This window comes from Callospermophilus lateralis, unplaced genomic scaffold (assembly GCF_048772815.1).
Source record: "Callospermophilus lateralis isolate mCalLat2 unplaced genomic scaffold, mCalLat2.hap1 Scaffold_84, whole genome shotgun sequence".
Lineage (NCBI taxonomy): Eukaryota > Metazoa > Chordata > Mammalia > Rodentia > Sciuridae > Callospermophilus > Callospermophilus lateralis.
Window position 1 is genome coordinate 4,747,995 of NW_027516477.1, and position 20,626 is coordinate 4,768,620.

At 41.1% G+C, this 20,626-nt stretch overlaps 1 protein-coding gene across 1 annotated transcript in view; it reads right to left on the minus strand.

Moving 5' to 3' along the window:
- The window catches only part of LOC143386820 (alpha-1,6-mannosylglycoprotein 6-beta-N-acetylglucosaminyltransferase A-like), a 101,842-nt gene extending 81,216 nt beyond the window's left edge, over window positions 1–20,626 (minus strand). Inside the window, exon 1 of the mRNA XM_077108502.1 lies at window positions 20,542–20,626. Within this exon, the coding sequence (XP_076964617.1) occupies window positions 20,542–20,551 (10 nt within the window). The 5' untranslated portion in view covers window positions 20,552–20,626. The remainder of the gene's footprint in view (window positions 1–20,541) is intronic.

The window sequence follows — 20,626 nt, forward strand, 5'->3', positions numbered from 1 at the left end:
TCCAGAAGGTTTCTACTGCTGGTGCCCAGAAGAATCCTTATTAATTACACACACCCAACCACCTAGAGGGAAAGCCACCCACCTACCTGAACTAAGGGGACAGCAGCAACAACATAAATGCTCAAGGGAACTTACTCTGCTGTCAAAGAAGCTATGTTTCTTGAGGAAGGTCCCTCAGATCTTACCTAAGCTTTTCATGCTATAGTCAAACCTCATGCATTTTGATTCTACCCTCACTGCCAATAAAAGAAATGAGTCAGTGGCCACTCTTCATCTGGCATTTCAGATTCTAAAAAGACATATCCAGATCATTCTGAAGTCTTTTCTGCCTCAGCTCTTGCTCATCAATTCCATGAGCCACACAACATAAATAACCATGTCGTCCTTCCTAACAGCTTGGAAAATGTAGGTATTAAAGAAAGTTGGCCTTTAAGGGCCCAATTAGGTCTGAGTGAAAAAAAAATTTTTTTTCCTAAAATCTGTTCAACTGCAAAAGTTCATAATTTAATGTCTCTAAATTGTATTATGCTCAGAAATACTACCACCATAAATCAGAAATGTGGCAATAAGGACCACTTGCCAGAGATGTTCTTAAAAGAAGGCAGGATCACTGTTTCTCTACCTCTTCCACTAATGGACTCCATTATATCACAAAAAAGGCCCTGCTGGAATCTAATGAATAAATAACTAGCACTTGAATGGAATTTGTGTCCATTTTAATTCCAATTAGTTTCCACTAGAAAGCCTGGGCCCCATTCCAATAAACTTTATTTACAACAGGGGCAGCTGGTCATAGTCTGCTGATCCCTGACCAGCATTTTTTTAAAAGCAATAAAAAGAGAATAGAAAATATTGGAGGACATCATACTAATAAAGATAAGTACTATTTCGTAAAACTTTACTTGCTGTTACATATGTGAATTCTGAGTCAATATATGTGTTACTATAGATTCAAATCAAAAGCTGCCAGAATAGAAGATTTGAAAAAAAATACATTGTTGAGGCTGGAGTTGTGGCTCAGTGTAGAATGCTCACCTAGCACATGTGAGGCACTGGGTTCGATCCTCAGTACCACATAAAAATATATTTTAAAAAATAATAGCATATAGAGTAAAAAAAATCTCTTAACTATTCAAGAACAGAATCTGCTTCTGAGTGAAACTGGTGAGAATTTAAAGAACTTTAATGTTGTGCTAAAAACAGGGAAAGAGCAGATATCATGGGACATTCATACAGCTAAAATTATAATCTTAAAAGAATATTAATTAGTTACAACTAATACAAAATGATCTTCCAGAGGACACTAAAATTACTTCTCATGTTTTTCAAATATCTAATAGGAGCTGTGTATCAACTGTTGCAAATTTCTCCATAACTCAGTGGTTTAAAACAAGCATGTTTGTACACAAAGGTACAGGCTAGACGGGTGATTTTGCTGACACAGGCCAGGCTGAGCTGATCTAGGCCAGACATGCTCAGGAGACTGTGAGCAGCTGATGGGTCAGAAAAAAGCTGGATGGTCTAGGATGGAATCAGCTGGCATATCCTGGCTCACCCCACTGGGCTAGTCTGGGCATGTTCTCATGGTAGGGGCAGAGATCTGAGAATAAACCCAGTACTTACAAAGCCAAACAGAAACACATAGGAGCTCTTAAAACTGTTTATACACAGTATTTACTAACATTCCATTGATCAAAGCAAGTCACATAACCAATACCAGGGATGGGGAACGGGAAGGAAGCAGTACTACAAAGCTACTGGGGGAAGAATGTGGCTATAGACAGGCCATTAATCAGAGCCATTAGTGCAATCAATCTACCACCAGTGATATTCATTGTTTATTATGGCAGAAGCACAGAGATCTGACATTATTTCAGGTTTTTCCATTACTATTGCTCATTTTGTTTGTTCATAATCACTTGTAAGGCAGAAAAGCAGAATGAAAAGAATGAACAGCTTTAAAATGTAGGCTTTTGAAACCTGGCTCTTCCACTTCTGGCTATGTAACCCTGAACAAGTTTGCTTCACTCCTCCGTTTACTCATTAAAATAAAAGGTTCAGGGACAATTACATACTGTGTGACATGTAAGAGTACTTGGCTCTCTCTCTAGCCTTAGCAGAACTCAAAATTTATTTAGATACTAAAATGCTTTGCAAACAGTTGGTGTGACTATTTCAAAAAGGGGAATGAGGAAACAGGTAAATTTTCTATAACAGTTAAACGCCTTCACACACACACACACACACACACACACACACACACACACACAAACACACTCACAAAAAGCTAGTTTTCATAAAGGGTAAAGAATCGTTTCCTTTCAAAGAATTTTGAGGACTGTGGTAAGCACAAACATGTCCCCTGAAGATATTCATAACAGAATCCCTGGAACCTATGATCATATTACCCTACAAGACAGATGTGATTAAATTAAGGACCTTCAGAGGGGTGATTATCGTGGATTATCCTGATTGGTCTAATCTAATCACTTGGATCCATAAAAGAAAAGAACCTTTCTCAGCTCTCTCCAGAGTACCAGCATGGGGGCAGAGCACAGGTCTCAGCTCAGGGTTGGTGGTGCTGAAGGAAGGGGACACAAGCTCAGAATTCAGGCAACCCCTAGATTTTAGGAAAGACAAGAAATGGATTTGCCCATGGAGCCAACAGAAAAGATGCTAGCTGGTGAGAATCCCATTAAAGCTTTTACCTACAGAATTAAAAGTGACAGAGTGTTGCTTTAAGCTCCTGGGTTTGTGGTTGTTACAACAGCAATACAAGGATGATGTAATCTAACAATGAGGAAGCAGAAAAGTCTCTTAGCCAGGTGCAGTGGTGCAAGCCTGTAATCCCAGCCACTGGGTAGGCTGAGGCAGGTGGATTGCTAGTTCAAAGCCAGCCTCAACAACTTAGCGAGGCCCTAAGCAACTCAGTGATACCCTGATTCTAAATAAAATACAAAAGAAGGCTGAGGATGGGGCTCAGTGGTTAAGCACACCTGGGTTCCATCCCCAGTACCAAAAAAAAAAAAAAAGAAAGAAAGAAAAAGGAAAGAAAAGTCCCTCTTGAAACAAAAGGACTGGTAAGAAGAATTTCTGGAACTTGGAGAATATTAACTAGACATGGCATCAAAAATGGAAGCTGTTTCTGATTCTGATTTTAGGGGCAGCTAGAGAAAAGGCAATATGATAGAAATAGCAACTCAGGATATCATGGAAAAACTTCTAGTACACTTTATAGGAAAATACAATAAAAATCATCATCCTCAGCATCTAAGCACCCCCTACTTATGACTAGGGGAAAGGCCTCACTAATAAAGTCTTCCACAGAAACTCTGGAGATTTCATTTATATGATGCTATTCCAGACCTGAACTACAACACTTACTGCTCCATTTTTTTTTGTAGATGACAATAAGGTTATAACCTCTGGTTAAGTATTAACACACACACACACACACACACACACACACACACACACACACACACACAGAGAGAGAGAGAGAGAGAGAGAGAGAGAGAGAGAGAGTTTAAATCTGTTGATCTTCATGAGCCCATGTATTACATGCACTGTGAATGAGGCAGATGTCAACAAAAAGTCCACAGAGTGATTTGTGAAAAACAGAACTTTATAGAGGCACAAAGATCACATAGGACCTTAAAATTAGGAACACACCTAAGAATATTTGTAAGGATAGATTAGAGAAGCTAGAGTTCCCTTGAAGGATACACTAGTAAAACCTCCCACACCCCCAGGACAGGAGAAGCTGAGAGACAGGTCATCTGACAGATGAGAAGCTGGGTTCAGGAGCACAGAGCCAGCCCACAGGGCCACAGCAGCCCAGCTCAGAGGCCTCACCAGCCAGAGTTGGGGTTCACTCACCAACCCCACCAGCAGGCTTTTCTCGTGACTCCAGCATGCCAGGCTCTGTGCCAGGCAATGAGCTCTCAGTCTGTGCCTACTCGAGTTCCAAACTCTTCTCTGTGTATTTCTTGGGTTAGATGTGGGTTTTTTTTGGGGGGGGGTGTTTTGTTTTGTTTTGTTGGAACAAGCCTAGTGGGGGGAAAAATTTGCCCTTGTGGGAGTTTTTGAATATCTGAATAACAAATAAGTCCTGGTGAACTTATGAAAAGTGACCGTATTTACCCAAGAGAATGACATTTGCACCTACAAAACAATGTACAGTGTAGACTGCCCACTTAACAATGGATGTCATCTTTACATCTAGCAAGCATAATGATTAAAAATAAAAGAGAAGTGGGAAGGATGTATCATTCTTAGGGGAGAGTAGAAAATTGCATTAAAGGGGGAAAGCAACAGAGAGGCCTGATACTGTGTTGCAGGGGTCTCACAGAGGACAGCAGAGACTTCATAGTGTACATTACTAGGAGAGGAGATAGAAAAAAGCTCCCCTTCCCCTACATGCCCCCCACATTTTGCTGCCTCTACCTCTACTAGCTCTAACAATTATAGTGGAGGAAGCTGGGTGTGGTGGCATGGCCTGCAATTCCAGTGACTGTGAGGCTGAAGTAGGAGGATCACAAGTTCAAGGCAAGCTTCTGCAATTTATGAGACCCTGTTTCAAAATTTAAAAAAACAAACAACAACAAAAAGACGTTGCTAAAGTGCACCTGGGTTCCATCCCCAGTACCTAAAGAAAAAAATATATATACAAAGAAGGAATGACAGAAATATATCAACCAGAAATACTAACAAACGTACCAAAGGAAAACAGAAAGATGAAAGATGAGATTAACAGGGGCATCAGAAAGTGCTTCCCTAAAGAAGATGTGCAACATAAAGAATTGGTCATTTAGAAAACTCATTGCTATGAATACTAGTAAATTTAAAAAAAATTCAGAGTTGAAAATAACAAATTTCCTAAAAAAAAAAATCAGCTTCAAGGAGACTGATATAAAACCCTTATCCTTTAAATGTAGTTGCTTCACAGGGATGCATAGAAGTCGTGTAAACAGGATTTGGCCCGGCTCGTGGCTGTGTCAATGCAGAGTCACATTTCCCAGGATGCTGTGGCACAGAACCACAGAATTTTGTGAGCCCAATCATCTTCTGGTCTTTGGACTTCAATTTCCCCAGGGAAAAATACTGCTTCACTAGAGGAAGGGAGGTTATTTCTAAGCTGAGATACAGGATCAAGGCTTTTCATTTCTAAACATATAAAAGTAAACATCCCAAAAGATAGCGATAATAAAGGGTTGGTTCTTAGGTATGCATTTCACGGTCTGCTAAAGGGAGTTTATACAAGAACAAAAGAATCTTGAATGTTTTCTCAATCTTTTTTAATTTTTTTTTTAATTCATTGAGGGAATTTGTTTATTCTACACCCATTTTTGTCAGAGGTGTAGAATCAGACAACATCAGCACTGAACAGATCTCTGGAGTCCATTCAACCCCCTTACTTTCCAACCTTAGGCCCAAAGTGGTCATACAGGCTGACTCCGTGTATTCATTCACATTTGCATTTGTCTTCATGACTGAACTTAACTCTTGGAGTAGGACCTAACCACAGAGCTTCTCAAGGAACTCCAAACCCCTTGAGCAGCTAAGTTCTATTCATTGAGCAGAAACATTCTGACGTCAGGAGCAGGTGAGAGAACTGATGCTGGATCCATTCCTAAGCACAAGAAGGGACTAGAAGGAAAGGAAATGGAGCCCACTGGTAGACCCAGCAGCAAAACTCCACCAAGTGGGTGATCTCAGGGATCAGAGGAACATCTTGCAGGGCCTCTGCACTCTTTCTAGGATTCCTCATACTGTGGGGTTGCCTTCACAGGCAACCTTTACTAGTTGGTCCAGGAACAGTTCTGACACCACTGCCACATCACTCTGTGCTCTTAAAGGTGAAAAATCAATGCCTAGAGGAGCAGGAACCCAATGACACATTGAGAGAATTAATTAATAAGAGTAAAACATAACATTCAGCCCAGACAGTATCCTTAAAATGTCAGACTGCTAGGGTGGAACACACCTGTAATCCCAGCAACTCACTTGTAATCCCAGCTATGTCAGGAATTGAGGCAAGAGGACTTCGAATACAAGGTCAGCTAGGGCAACTTAGCAAGATCCTGTCTCAAAACAAAATTTAAAAAGAGTATGTGTGGAAAGGGGAGTTTGGGCATGTAGCTCAGTGGTAGAGTGCCACATGCATAGCCTGTGGAAGGCCCTGGGTTCTATCCCTGGCAAAACAAGATGTCAAATTGCACAGGAAAAGCAACAAGAGAACATATCACTCAAAGGGACATAAATCACCTACGTACCCCCAGCCCAGGAGGGGGAGAACTGTGCCACTCCCATATTTGCTCCCCCACCATATTCCAAAGTGAAGCTGGATGTGAGTCCACTTGGGGACTCTAGGAAGACCCAAAAGTCCAGCACATTCTCTTCCCAGAACATCTCTATAAACAAAGCAGGCACACATTGATATCAATTGTTTCCAGGGGACCCAGGGTCAGGGCTGAGGCTCAGCATTGCCACTTCCAACTGCTGGTAAGCAAGTCTGTCAACCTCTCTGCAGGTCTGTGTCCTCAGCTAGACAGGAAGGGGGTCCAGAAGAACTCCACTGCTGCCCTTCCAAACCCCAAGTGTCTTAAGACTTCTTGGTTGGGATTATAAAGGAGGCCCTGCTAAGTATATGATATCCTTGACAGCATTAGTAACTAGACATGGTCCATCTTGCATGGGTTCTGGGTTCAAATCCTCACACTGCCTCCTGAGGCTGTTCAAGACTTTGGCCAGATTTCATGATCCTGCATGTTACAGTCTTTCTATGTATAAAAACTAGGAGCAACAATGCCTCAGGGTTGTAATAAGGATTAAATGAGATAATACAAAGGAAGCATGGAGACTAATGTCAATTATGGAAGATAAATCTTTTTCATTGTTATCATTCTTATTTTCTTGATTACCTGTTCTTGACATTTTTCTACCAAGACATATAATCTTTGTGACAATCACCATTACAACATACTTCCATGGCAGGGACAGAGATGTAGAAAAGAACCAAAACTGTCAGAGTGGAAGACTTTTCTGTGTGAGATACTAATAAAAAGAATTTTATACCAGCATGACAGGACCCATAAGCAGTTCGTGTGCAGAAGTACAACACTAAGGAGCTCAGACAGGAGTAGGGGCTGGTACACCTCCAGGGCCAGCCGCAACCACAGAGGAAGCAAACAAGTGAGCTCTTGTTATTCTAGGGATAACACTGTAAGGCTGACTTCTTAAGTATATTGCAAACAGCAATACTGAACTCTTACTAGTAATGAAATATTTGGGCTACACCTCACCTCTGAACTCACAGACAATAGGGTAGAGGACTGTGAATACAAGATCAGCCAGGGCAACTTAGCAAGATTCTGTCTCAAAACAAAATTTAAAAGAATATGTATGAAAAGGGGATTTGGGGCATGTAGCTCAGTGGTAGAGTTTCTTATCCATCCTCAGCAGGGCCAAGGTCCAGCAGGCATTAACACGGGCCTGGCAGTGGAGGTGACAAAGGGATAGTGCTAATTTCCAAGGAGAACTGCTCCCTCCAAACCTGACTCAATAGCTTACACCCCTTGCCTCTCCAGACTTTCAAGGCTAGACAAAGAGCCCCAAGATGAAGGCCCCACTCTGATTCCAGAGGCTGTGTGTGTAGACAAGAGAGTCGAATCCTTCAACCCTTCTTATGCATGCATACAACATACAGAACAAAGTCAGAGAAAGGTCCATTTAATTCTGGCAATGGAAAAAATAAAATAGCCTAAATGGGCAAACACAGCTTAAGTCCCCACTCTCGGCTGAGAGCATGGTCGCAGTACTAAAGGCTCCTGGGACTCACCTTGGTGGCTTTCCAAGAGCTATTAGCTATTAGTTTGCATTAACACACTGAAAGAGAAGGTCAGATGAATTAAAAGTGAGAAGGTAATTCAGAGAAAGGACATCTTCATACTAAGCAACAGCAGAATGCATGACACATGGTAAAGACTGGATATATACTGAGTGCACTTACAGACAACATCAGGGTCATGCACATATTTGTGTTAGTGATATGGACACAGGCTGTAAAGTGCATACAGGACAATAGCTTAGCTGAGAAACTTTATAAAACTTTAAGGGTCGAGAAGATTTTTACTGAATTTTCAACAGAAATTTCAAAGTAGAGCCATCTTCAGACTATTAGGAGTGACTCTATACTTCAAAGCAATTATTAACTTTAAAGGCAGCCTAATAAAACCTGCACTGACAAGTTCCTAATGCTCCACTGTCACCTACATGGCAATTCTGCCCCTACAAAATATAAAATCTTTACCTCCCTTTTTTTAAAGTACCTGTATTCTGGAACATACCTACTTTCCTTCAGTCATCACCTGTTCACCTGGCACCAGGATACATACTTCTACAAACTGACAGTCACCATAGCAACCCCCCAGAGACAAACCTGAAGGAACCACTTTCCTGAGACTCACTATAATAGCATCAACATAGACGGCCACCCCACCCAGCCCCGTCACCCCTCATAGAATCAGGAGGACAGGACAAACAGGAGGACAGGAGAGAAGAAAATGAATCCCTGGTGCTCTTTAAGCCTCTTGGAATCGGGTAAAACCCAATCAGGATAATCACAGAGTGAGAGAGGGTACACACATCCAAGCCCAGAGGGCTTGATGACTGATGACTATTCTTTGTGATTTTCCAGGCATCTTGGCAGGGAACACACGTGTTTCCTGACAAAACTTATTCCATTGTGACCCTGCAGTGACTTGGACCCCCAAACCTGTGGAACATAAGGAAAAGGTCAAATGTCAGTTGCTATCTGGGACAAATCCTGAGCAGCTATACTTCTCAGGAGAGGAGTCAACTCCCCACCCTCCCCACCCCCAGTTAGGGCCACAGGGGAGGGGGGGACTCCGGCATTTCAATGCCGTTGGAGACCAGATGAGCAGAAGACTGGTTGGTTATTTTTAAATTGAGAAAACTGAATGGGAAGGGAGAAAACCTGAATTCTTGTGATCTCTTAAGGCCCCTTCCAGCCTCCAGATTCTCCCAAGGAACACTGCATATGCACATACATATGCACACGCTTCTTTATAAAAATGTATACGGATGCGTGTGTGTGTGTGTGTGTGAATATATATATATATATATATATATATATATATATATATATATATATATATATATATATATATATAAATGAGTACAGTATTCACACTTCCAAACACAAAGTACTTGAAATGCACACTGCTGAGATCAAAAGGCGAGTGAGCTGCTTTGCAGCAGCTGGGACTGAAGCACACAGATACCACTGACAGATCTGGGCAGAGCCTAGCAGCTCTCCTGACATTGCAGTTCACCTTAAAACCAACTGACTGGTGGCCATTTGGGTAGCTGCAAACCCTGCAAAAGTCCATAGACGCTTTCTCCTAGTGATTCTAGTCACCAGTGTCCAAAAGTCAGAAGTTCAGGCTGGAAAAAAGGAAGGAGAGGAAAGAAAATGCCCAAGCCCTATCTCCAGACACCCAGCTCCACCACAAACAGTAGGCTGGCAGAGCAACTTCCTTCCTCTAGTTCAGTTCCTTAAAAGGGCAAAAAGGTCACTCTCTTCCCACCTTGATTTTCAGGGGTCCCCCTCAACACTTTGATCACAGGTACATTAAGTTGAAAACTGAAGAAAACTATAAAATCCTCTAAAAGGAGGAGTTTCACTCTGATCCTATACTGTCAAATAAATTTAAAGGTGTCCATCTCAGCCCTGAACAATCAGAACAAAAATAATTTATAGCAAAGGAGAAAGGAGTGAAAATCCCTTCAGATGAATGAACTGAGATGGTTTATCCCAGGTTGTTATTTTCTTGGATCAGGCAAGAGTTCTGATCCCACGTCAAGAATCAAAATGTGGGTGACAGAGGCCAATATCCGATAGGAGTAATAACCAACCAAGTCGCTCAGGTCCTGACAAAGAGCTGGGGAGCTTTGGGTTTAATTAACTTGTTCTCCACTTACAGACCATTAGAACAAGATCCTACTCTTAACCCTTTGTTGACAGATGTGCTGCCAGCCCACAGGAACAGTTTGCCTCCCCTCCAACTTCACAGCCCCAGTAATGCCCAACATTTCCTAACCGGGCCAGCAGGGCCGGGTGCAGACATTGGCGTCCTCCCAGTGTTGGGTCCTGGCAGGCAGAGCCAGAAGTAGTGAAGGCCTTAGACCTCCACTAGCGTCTCAGAAAACCATAGCATCACCTTGTCTGTGCCGCCCAGAGATGCTTGGCTATTCTTAACGCTGCTGGACAATGCAAGCGCCACCCCTTTGCTCTTCGACAGGGTGGCTAGGAAAGCGCGGCTTTGTGTGTGACAGCGAGTGTGCGTGCGCGAACGTCCCCAGGCTCACACACCCCCTTCCACCTAGCCTGCTTGCAGCTCCCGGTCTGTGCGCGCGAGGGGCGCACTGAGACAGGATCCACCTGGCAGACAGCCGCGCCACCAGGCCTCTGGCCACACGGCCTCGGGAGTAGGCCATCTCCCCCCACCCCCGGGGATGGCGAGCTCCGACATGATCATCCGACCCAGCAGCTCTTACCTTCTTGTTGAGCAGGAGCAGCAGCAGAAGCCGGGATCACCTCCCGCCACCCTGCCCACAGGGCCCGAGGCGCAGCTGGGCTCGGGGTCGTGGCGCCCGGAGCCTGAGGCGTGGGTACCTGGGCTAGATCGCGCCCGGGGTGGCCACCGCCGCCGAGCTGCAGGGCCGCAGCTGAGCGGGCCGCGGCAGGGACGGTCTGCAAACTCCCAGCCCTGGCGGGGCCGCGCACAGCGTGTCCACACTAGGCCTACGCGCGGTAGAGACAGTCCTCTGGGTCCAGTGGACCAGGGCAAGGGAGTCTGCCCGCGATTTCTTCAAACCCTCTGCAACCCGACCTCTCCAACTTCTCTCTGCTTCTGAGCTCGTGGCTCGCGGAGGCAGGGATTCCGGCCAGGGACATTCGGCAACTCCCCGCCCTCCCCAGAGGAGCGCTCAGCCAATTCCAATTCGGAACGCCCCAGCTTTTCAGGGGTTGTCTGCAACCTCTCAATCTTGTTGAGGAGGACTTCCAGCCTCGCAATTCCGCCGCCCTAGGGGCGACAAGAGAGAGCTAGACCAATTGTAGCCATAAATAATGTTCTAGGGGCAGCGTGCAAATGCTGATATGACCATGTATCCTCCAGAGTGGTGCAGTCCAAGCCTGTAAGGACCTGTGGCCATCCAGCGGTGAAATCCAATGAGGATGAGATTATAGGTTCAACTGTCTAGTGGTGCAGGCAACTTTAATAAATGCCCTGAGGCTCAGTTACTTCCTTTGTAGAATGGTTTAAATGAGGCCATCAGAGTTGCTACCGCTTGGTTTTTGTGACCTTGTGCAAGCCACTTAACCATTTGGGATTCAGCTGCTTTATCTGTGAACATAATAAATACAGATTCATGAGGCTATTGTGAAGATGAAATAAATGTAAAGTATTTAGTAATACCTGGCATATAGTAGGCACCTAGATAATGAGTTTGGTTCCTCTTTCTCTGCCCTGCTTCCTGCCCCTGATTTTAGGAACACTCTGGACATATACCCAACCATTATACTGTTGTAAATTCAAAAAGAAATGAAACACATCCCATGCCCTGAAGGGACCACAAAGAACACTGACGGGCACGAAATGTTAATTCTGAACCTCCAGAGAGAATGCCTTACATTCACTAAGCATTACAGATCCATATTAAGTCATATCTGTAATGGAGAAAGAGTGGGCTGGTGGATTACCAAGGGGTGAAAATGACAAGGTCTGTAATCCCAGCATGTTCCAGGTTTTTTAACACTACTTCAGGTTACAGTGAATGAGTTTATGTTTAAATTCCTCTGACCTTCCCTGCAGGATTTCTCCATCCCATTTCCCTGTCCTCCTTGGGTGTCTTCATTCTTGGACTAAGATCACCCCATCCTGCTGCTCAGGGTTTTCAGCAGAAGCATTTAGAGAGAGAGGATTGTAGAAAGTTTAAACTCTAGAAACAATTCAATTCATCTTCATATTGTAAGTAATTTCTCAGGACCACACACCCAGTTAGGGAGGTCTCCTGACTCCAGGACCTTAACACACCCTGTGGCCTCTCTTGCACAGAGAGTTTGAGGCACCAGGTCAGTTTTCCCTATAACTTGAACCTGGAAGAAATAAGTGGAATTTTTCCCCATCAGATGAGCCACAAAATATCAGCCACTTGGGTCCTCAGCTGTCAGGAATTGTCCAGGTAGTTCTCAAGGACCACAAGGAAATCTGCATGGACAAGACAATTCCTATTCATAAGAAAAAGACCTTTTGTTGAAATCCCAGGAATCCCAAGGCACGTATTTCCCTTAGTCCCTTGGAAGAAAATAATGTCACAAGCTTGCTTCAGGCACCAGGAGGGAAATAAAAGAATGGTGACATCTGGTGGCTAGGCCTTTCTGTGATGAATATGGATAGTACAGATTCTAATCATTACAGATTCGCTTGGAAGCCAAGTTCCCACAGGTGGTTAATTGTACCACCTGGTTGCCTAAAGATTTCTAAAATACATTAATCATTTAAACTTTATGGTTATTACAGATGGTTTTCTCAGAAAGTTTTTTTTTACAAAAAGTATATGTATACGTAGAGAGAGAACAAAACAGTGTAAATCCATATTTGTATATGTATATGAATTTTCTATATTTGTATTATATAGTCTACTTATTTATATAAATAATATACTTGCAACACCTTTGAAGAAATTAATACTTTCTCAATTGTTTTTCCCCACAGAGTTAGTATTGCAATTTGTTATACTAATAACTGCCAAAGGACACTGCTCATAGATATAAAGATGCTCACTAGGATGGAGTTATCTGTTTCATCGTGTCCTTTCAAGAGAGGGTTCGTTACAAACTTAGGAAGAAAATAACACAGTGGACTTTCAATAGTGAAAATCTTGACAAGTGATGGTCAAGGTCATACCTGGTGAACAGGTATCTCTTTCTAACAGTATACCACTTATGAGCAACAAGTGTTAGGTTAAAAGAAGAGAGATGTTAGGAATTATTTCACAACAATACCACAGTATCTTTTGGTATTGCTAAATCTTCTCTGTGTTGCTCCATGCCTTCCCATATACTTGTCACAGGTACTCTATGTTAGAAAATTGCCCAATTATAATCATAAAAAACATCTCTGTCCATACAATCAAGTCCATTGTTTTTCAGCATCTCTATGTAAGTTACATTTATCCTCATAATAATTTACGAGCAGATTTTATGATACACATTTGATACAAACAGCATACTAGACTTTAAAAGATAAATAATATATTCATCAATAGACACAATTGATAAAGATCAGAGCGAGAATTGAAACCAAAGTTTGTATGTCTCTAAAGTCCAGAATCTTTTACACCATACTGCCCACATTAGACAACATGTAAGAAATGAAAATTAGGGTGTAAACTACTCTAAAGTAGTTTTTCTAAAGCACATTTCTTGGTCTATTCAAATTGTATGAAAATTATAAGCAACAATTATGTTTGTAAATCTTAAAAATCTGGGTCCCATGTAACTCAGTCTTGGAACAGCTCTCTTTGAAATAAACAAATGATATGTTTTTCCTGCCTAGGACTTTGACTATCTTTAATGGCTGGAGGAATTATCTGTTACATAATCCTAGTAGAAGGTGAAGCTTCTGAGCAAGTTTTTAGGGCACCATTGCTAGCAGCAGTACCCAGAGACTGATCCATAGCATGAGGATGTAGGCTGCGATGTCTGGCACTTAGTGGTGAAGGTGACAGCATCTTCACCTTACCAGTTCTATGACACAGTTTTAGGAGTTGTTTCTAGATGCATGCCTCTGAGCCTTACTCTCCATTTTTCCTTAAATAAATTCCTTGTCTCCTAATAACAATCAGAGTGTTTCAGTTGTTAGTACTGAAGTAACCAGAGGGATGCAGACATTAGAATCAAGAGGCACAGGACTTGGTGGGGGGTGGGGGGTCAAGGATGGGTTATCTAGTCTCATTAAGGCCTGCTAGGGCTGAAAACCCAGTGGGGAATGATATTGGCCAAATTATATTTCTTTATTGTGTGTATGTACAAATATGTAACAACAAAACCCATCACCATGTATGATTATAATGCACCAATTTAAAAAATGGGAAAATAATAATAATAAAGAAAACCCAGTGGGTTTAAAAGCTTTTGATGCAGGCAGCTGTGGCATATAGTGGCAACAATTTATTAAATTCAGCTCTGGAGATGTAGCTCAGTTTTAGAGGTGGTGCAAGGCTCTGGGTTAAATCCCCAGGGTTCAATCCCCAGCATCAACACACACACACACACACACACACACACACACACACACACACACACACAAACACAGAGTTCATTAAAATGTCAACTGTAGTTACCCAAAATAAAGTACTTGTTGAAATCAAGTTTTAGAGAAACCAAGTGGCAGCTAAGGAATGTAAGGACTGGGAAAGAAAGGTGTTTGTTTTTTATGCAGTTGGACAACTTAAAGAAAGAATAATAAGCTCAAAGTCCTGAATTTTCACGTCAAAGTACATATAGAGTAGAGATTGTCTATGACTTCTGAAACAGACAAACCAAAAACTAACAACAATAAACAATAAAACTTATTTTTAGCAACTAGAGGCCAAGACAGGTAAAAACTAAATAGATACCATGGGTTACTAAATTACAATTTTCTTGAATTCACAGTCACTCTCAAATTTGAAACCAAAGACACCAATTAGAACAGAGTAGAACTGAGGACAGACTGGAGACACATAGGAGAATTCAGATGACTGGGTGTATTCCATACCCCTCAAATTCTACATTGGCTTCCCTTACCAAATGAAGGCAATAATGAGGTCCTTGCTGTGTTGATTGAGGTCCTATAACGAGCAGGCAGAGGGTGTGGTCTTGAAACCTCAGATCCCAGCATGCTCCAAGAGGTCAATTGAAAAGGTAAACTAGAAAGGGAAAAACTTATTCATCCATGAGTTGTGAGATCCTGCTAATTTGTAAAAGCACCAATCTGAGGGATACACATGGACACTGATTCTGAGAATACTAGACCAAGGAAGAAGAACACAGCATTAGATCAGGCTGAAATGATTGATGTGGAGGAGTTGCCAGATTCTAGACTCACTGAGCAGTTGGGAGTAGTGTTCATCATCTGCTCAGTTGCTAGGTATTATCCTAGTTAAGCTGTGGTGTCCTGATCGTGCCTGACCCTGCTGTCCAGAGTCCCTGCTGAATATATTGCCTGAGATAATGTATTCTTTTAAAAAAATGTGTTGGATCATATATCCATTGTAATTAGGGCAAAGGAAGAGTCAGAAGAAAGTCAGATGAAAAGCATGTGAAGAATATTATGAAAACATTAACCACTCTGTTAAATCCTAATTTTCTCAAACATTCTTTCCTGTATGCTTCTATTTTACCTACTTATTTGAATCTTTTATCTGTCACTATCAGATATGGTCTCCTTGAGGGTAAGGACCATTATTTACCTTTTCATCTCCAGAGATAGTACCTGATATATTCAGAGTTCAGTGTGTATTTGCTAAGTAAATGAATGAATAAATTGAATAAATATAGTATACATTTACATATGAAGCTAAGCATCTTGAACTCTGTAATTACTTTTTACATACATCATTGTAGCCTAATCTAAACTGAAAATAAGAATCACCAAGGGAATTTTATTAAGAATCCAGCTTCCTAGGAATCTCTCTTGATGAGTTTTGGGTTTTAACTGGAACCCTGTTGAGATTAATAAAATTTATTAAAAGTGCCTCAGGGAGTCATAAGACCAGTTAGTTGGAATGATATAGATGATTCCATATTTAAGTTGTATATTTAGAAAGCAGGTAGGTCTCAAGAAAATCTAACAATTGTGTTTTCTTGAGGTGAGTTTTTCTGCTTCCTAATTGGTCTGTCACTACAAAAGTAAACTACACTCCCTTCTTTAACTTCAGTGTAGAAAGATTATGATTTAAGAAAATAAATTTTATGATGGAAAAGATGAAGCATTCAATAGCATTCTTCTGCAGGGTGGCCTATAAGGCACTGGCTTTTGAGAACAGAATACATAAGAACATGGTCATACAAATGTGAGTCTTCAAACAGGGTTACATAGAGAGTGGGTGGAGGAGTAGAAGTTCTAATAATTGTACATTATGAACAGGTATTTTATGAGGATTTTGTATACACACTTTCTCCATGAGTTTGCACAATCAACCTAGTAGTTGGGCATTATCTCCATTTACACTGAAGAATCATGATATACAACGGTCACTCACTCCATGGGGAGACTAAGCTAGATCTCTGAGTGCTATCTTGCTATCTTTTTTTTCCCCCAACCTACTACAACCATGATTTTAAAATGACTGTGGATCTTTGGAAAGCAAGATTCACAGTTTCCTAATATATCAAATGCACACTGGAATTTTGTAGCTGTATTTTATATAGTCATTTCTATTGGGGAATAAAAAAAGAAGAAGGTGTGAGGGAGACAGTGAGAAACTTATAAAACTTAGTGCAATAAGCTATCTTAACTTCTCCTACCTCCTGCATATCTCCTATTTTAAACATTTTTTCTTGCACATAGATTCTCTTACCTCCTTGAATAGGTTAATTGTTTGAACTTCCTTACGACACTCTAAATTAGATTTTTGGTGATCTTATTTCTTATTTAAGCAAGGGTCAAGCCTATCCCTACTCCTGCTCAAATCCAGCACCATTGTTTTATGCTGAGTGCCTGGAATGCATTATAAACAGTGAGTATGATAAAAAGAGGTTGAGAAGAATGTAAGAAATGATGGTGTTAGGTAAGAGTTCAGAAATGCCAAGCTGGTGGAGGCAGGGTGTAAGAAGATGCGAGGACAAGACAGGCAAACAAGTCATCATGTCCCTGTTAAGATTAGTCCCATTCCCATGACAACTCCCACCATTGAGGGCTATCACCATGACAACTCCTGCCATAGTTTCTATACTTTAAAATGGCCAATGGGGGTAAAGTGAGCTGCATTCTAAAGTAACCAATAAGGGAAAATGGACAATATTCTATTCAGGTATCATGAGGTAACCAATGAGAGCAAATGGGATACAGTCCTCAATCCAGTCCACATAGGGAAGAAAAGGCTTCACAGCTCAGTATATAAGATAATTCCCAGACACTGGGGTCTTGAGCCTCTCTTGCTTGGTCCGCTGCACTCTACTTTATGAAATGCTACTTCTAACTTCAACTTTATTTAATTTGTACCTTGTCTGTTACTTCTTTGGGTCTTGCTCAATTCTTTGTTCAGGACAAAAAGAACCTGAATCCCAACTGGACACCCTGATGATAAAAGTGCCACTTCTCAAAGTATCTATTCTAACCAATATTCTCATGCTAAAAAAAGGTTTTTAAATCCATTTCTTTCATGCTTTCTGCAAATCATGTGTTGTTATTTGCAGCATTTAATGAAAAATGTGACTTGGATTTGTTTAACCAACTATTTTTTTAAGTTGAATTTCAAACTACAAAGGTAGAATCTAAGGTTAATATATCAAGCCAGTGCTATCGCTGAATCCCCTTTATGCCTATAGACAATCCATATCCTTTATATGACCCTTGCAGAGAGTGGATACACAGCCAACTATTTTATTAAATCCTCTGTCGTGACCAAGAGTGAAGTCACTAACAAGGAAAGGAAAACAAGGCATGAGAGAAGAGCAATTGCACCCCATGTCAAGACATTCAGTAGGTGGATCAATACCATCTTCAAAAGCACCCACAAAAACAAAAATAATATTCTAACTTCATCCAAAATCTCCAGTCACCTCCGGCTAACAAAAGACCATATTCTACTACCCACAGCAGTAACTTTATGTTCCCTGCCGCTGTGGAAAATGTTTTATTGGACAAATGGGTCACACTGTGGCTATTGGATTAAGTAGTAGCTGCAGAATCCCAGGCCATCACACACAGGCAACTCTCCTGTTGGTATGCCTAGATAAGGTCTTATTCAATTTATGCCTTCTAATAATTTTTGAAAGTCATTCAGTGATTTGAGTTGATCTACTTGTATTTGAATTTTTGGTGAATGCACCATGGTTGAAGATAATAGAACTCCTAAATAATTAATTGGAAAATTTAATTGTACTTTATCTATTGCTATCTCTAGATTATAATTTTTTACTAAATTTGTAAGTGTGGCATAATATTCTAGCAACGTGTTTCTAAGTTTATGTGCTAATAATAAATCATCCATATAGTGAAATATTTCTAAGTGGCTGGATTGCTTTGTTAACAAAAATTTGACACATAGTTAGGCTGTTAGCCATCCCTTGAGGGAGTACTTTCCATTCATATCTCAAATAGGAACTTCATGATTTAGTGCAGGGATAGTAAATGCAAAATGTGGACTATCCTCAGGATGAATTGGAATTGAAAAAAAAACAATCTTTAATATCTATAGCTAAAACATACTAGGTTTTTGGCAAAGCAGACTATTGGGGAATCCCTGATTGAGCAGGTCCCATAATAAGCATCTCATTATTAATGGCTCTTAAATCTTGCAATAATCTCCATTTACCAGATTTCTTTTTAATGACAAAAATAGGAGTATTATAGGGAGATATGGAAGGTTGTATATGTCCCTCCGTTAATTGTTGTTTGACCAGGTCATGGGCTGCTTGTATCTTTTCTTTACTCAGGGGCCACTGAGAAACCTATACTGGTCTTTCTGATTTCCAAGTAATTTTTATTGTCTCAGTGACCCCTTCTGAAAACCCAATCCATGTCTATTTATTTCTTGATCTATTTGAATTGGTGCTGCTATACCTTGTTCTTGTTCTCCTAATCTTTTTTCTTTCCTAAAATCTTGTCTAGCCCTAATAGTGGGCGCATTTGGATTGCTATTATTTGTTAATTGCAAACCTAATTGATCTAGGATATCTCGTCCCCATAAATTTATAGGAAGATGATCCAATAAATATGGCTGTATAGTTCCTTCACATCCTTCAGGATCCTTCCAATCTAACACCATTGCGTTTCTATGGGGATTAGTTGCCACTCCTAGGCCTCAAAGTGTTTGACTGGCTTGTTGTAATGGTCAATGTTTTGACCATTCTTGATGAGATATGATGCTAAGGTATGCACCTGTATCCAGTAGCCCATTAAATTCATGTCCTTGAATATTTAGTTTTATCATTGAGCGAGAATCTACATTTAAAGAGAGCATAGCCCATTCTACACCTATGGAGCCTAATCCCCTGGAACCTCTTTCTATTGTACTACTGGAAAATTTATCATGTAGGCTGGGTATTATTAATAACTGTGCTATTCTGTCTCCTGGTGAAATTACTGATATACCCTTTGGAGAACTAGCTATAATTTTTATTTCACCTTCATAATCGGGATCAATTACCCCAGGACTTATCATAAGTCCTTTTGTAGTAGAAGAACTGTGTCCCAAAAATAAGCCTACTGTTCCTTGGGGAAGAGGTCCTTTTACTCCTGTGAGAATGATTTGAACTCGCATCTCTGGTGTTAGTACTGTGCTGGTGGAGGTGCAGATGTCCAACCCTGTGCTCCCTCTGGTTCGTCTGATGAGAGATCTGATGGATAATGTGTCCTTGGCACTACCCTGGTGGTGTTGCTGGGTTCCTCCATGGTGTTTCTGAGTTCCGCCAGTGACCCATATATTTGAGGTTGTGGGCTATGTACTTTATAAAGAAAAGAGGTTTATATATTACAGTTTGGGAAGCTGAAAAAATAAAAATTAGATAATCTTATTAATTCAGCCTCTGATGAGGGTTCCTTCTTTGGCTATATAACATCATGGCAGATCGCATTGTTGCAGGAATACAAGCAAAAAGGAGAGATCACATGATGAGCTAGGAAGCCAGAGACTGTGGAGAAGTCTTACTCTTTCATAATGACTCTCAAGATGCAAGAACTAACCAGAGTCTCTTCTAAGGGCAGCATCTTCAGGTCTCCCTTTCTGAGGGCAGTGTCCTCAGTGACCTACCACTAGCTCCATCTCTTCAAGGTTTCACCATCCCCCATATCACCACACTCAGGAGCAAGCTTCCAACACAGGAACCCTGGGTGGACAAACCACACCTAAACTAAGCACTTGATAACTGAAGCTTTACACTCAATGCACAAAACTCTCACAGTGGGGAGAAAAATCTGGAACTCCTGCAGAAGCCCAGCAGATTGGAGAGGAATCAACATCCTATAAGCATCCAGAAAGTACAAAGGGAAAGAATTAAGCTTTAAGATGATAATAGTAGTTCTCAATTAATTTATTTGGCAATGATAACCAAACACCTTGCTGGCTTAACTTTTACAGAGGAGCAGGGGAGGTTGGCTGCCTGTACATGGTTCCAGAAAAAGGAAAACATTAATGATAAAGAGGGAGAGCAACCAAACACATCAGAAATGAGTGCTTTTCTTTTTTAAGATCATTTTTTAGCTTTGATATCAGTGAACCCTAAACAATGATCCAAGACATTACCTCTGCTCATCCTGATAAGAGCTGGCAAGAGTCATGGAGACCACTTGAAGCCCTCTGCCTTCATGTTCCACTCTGAACCAGGTTG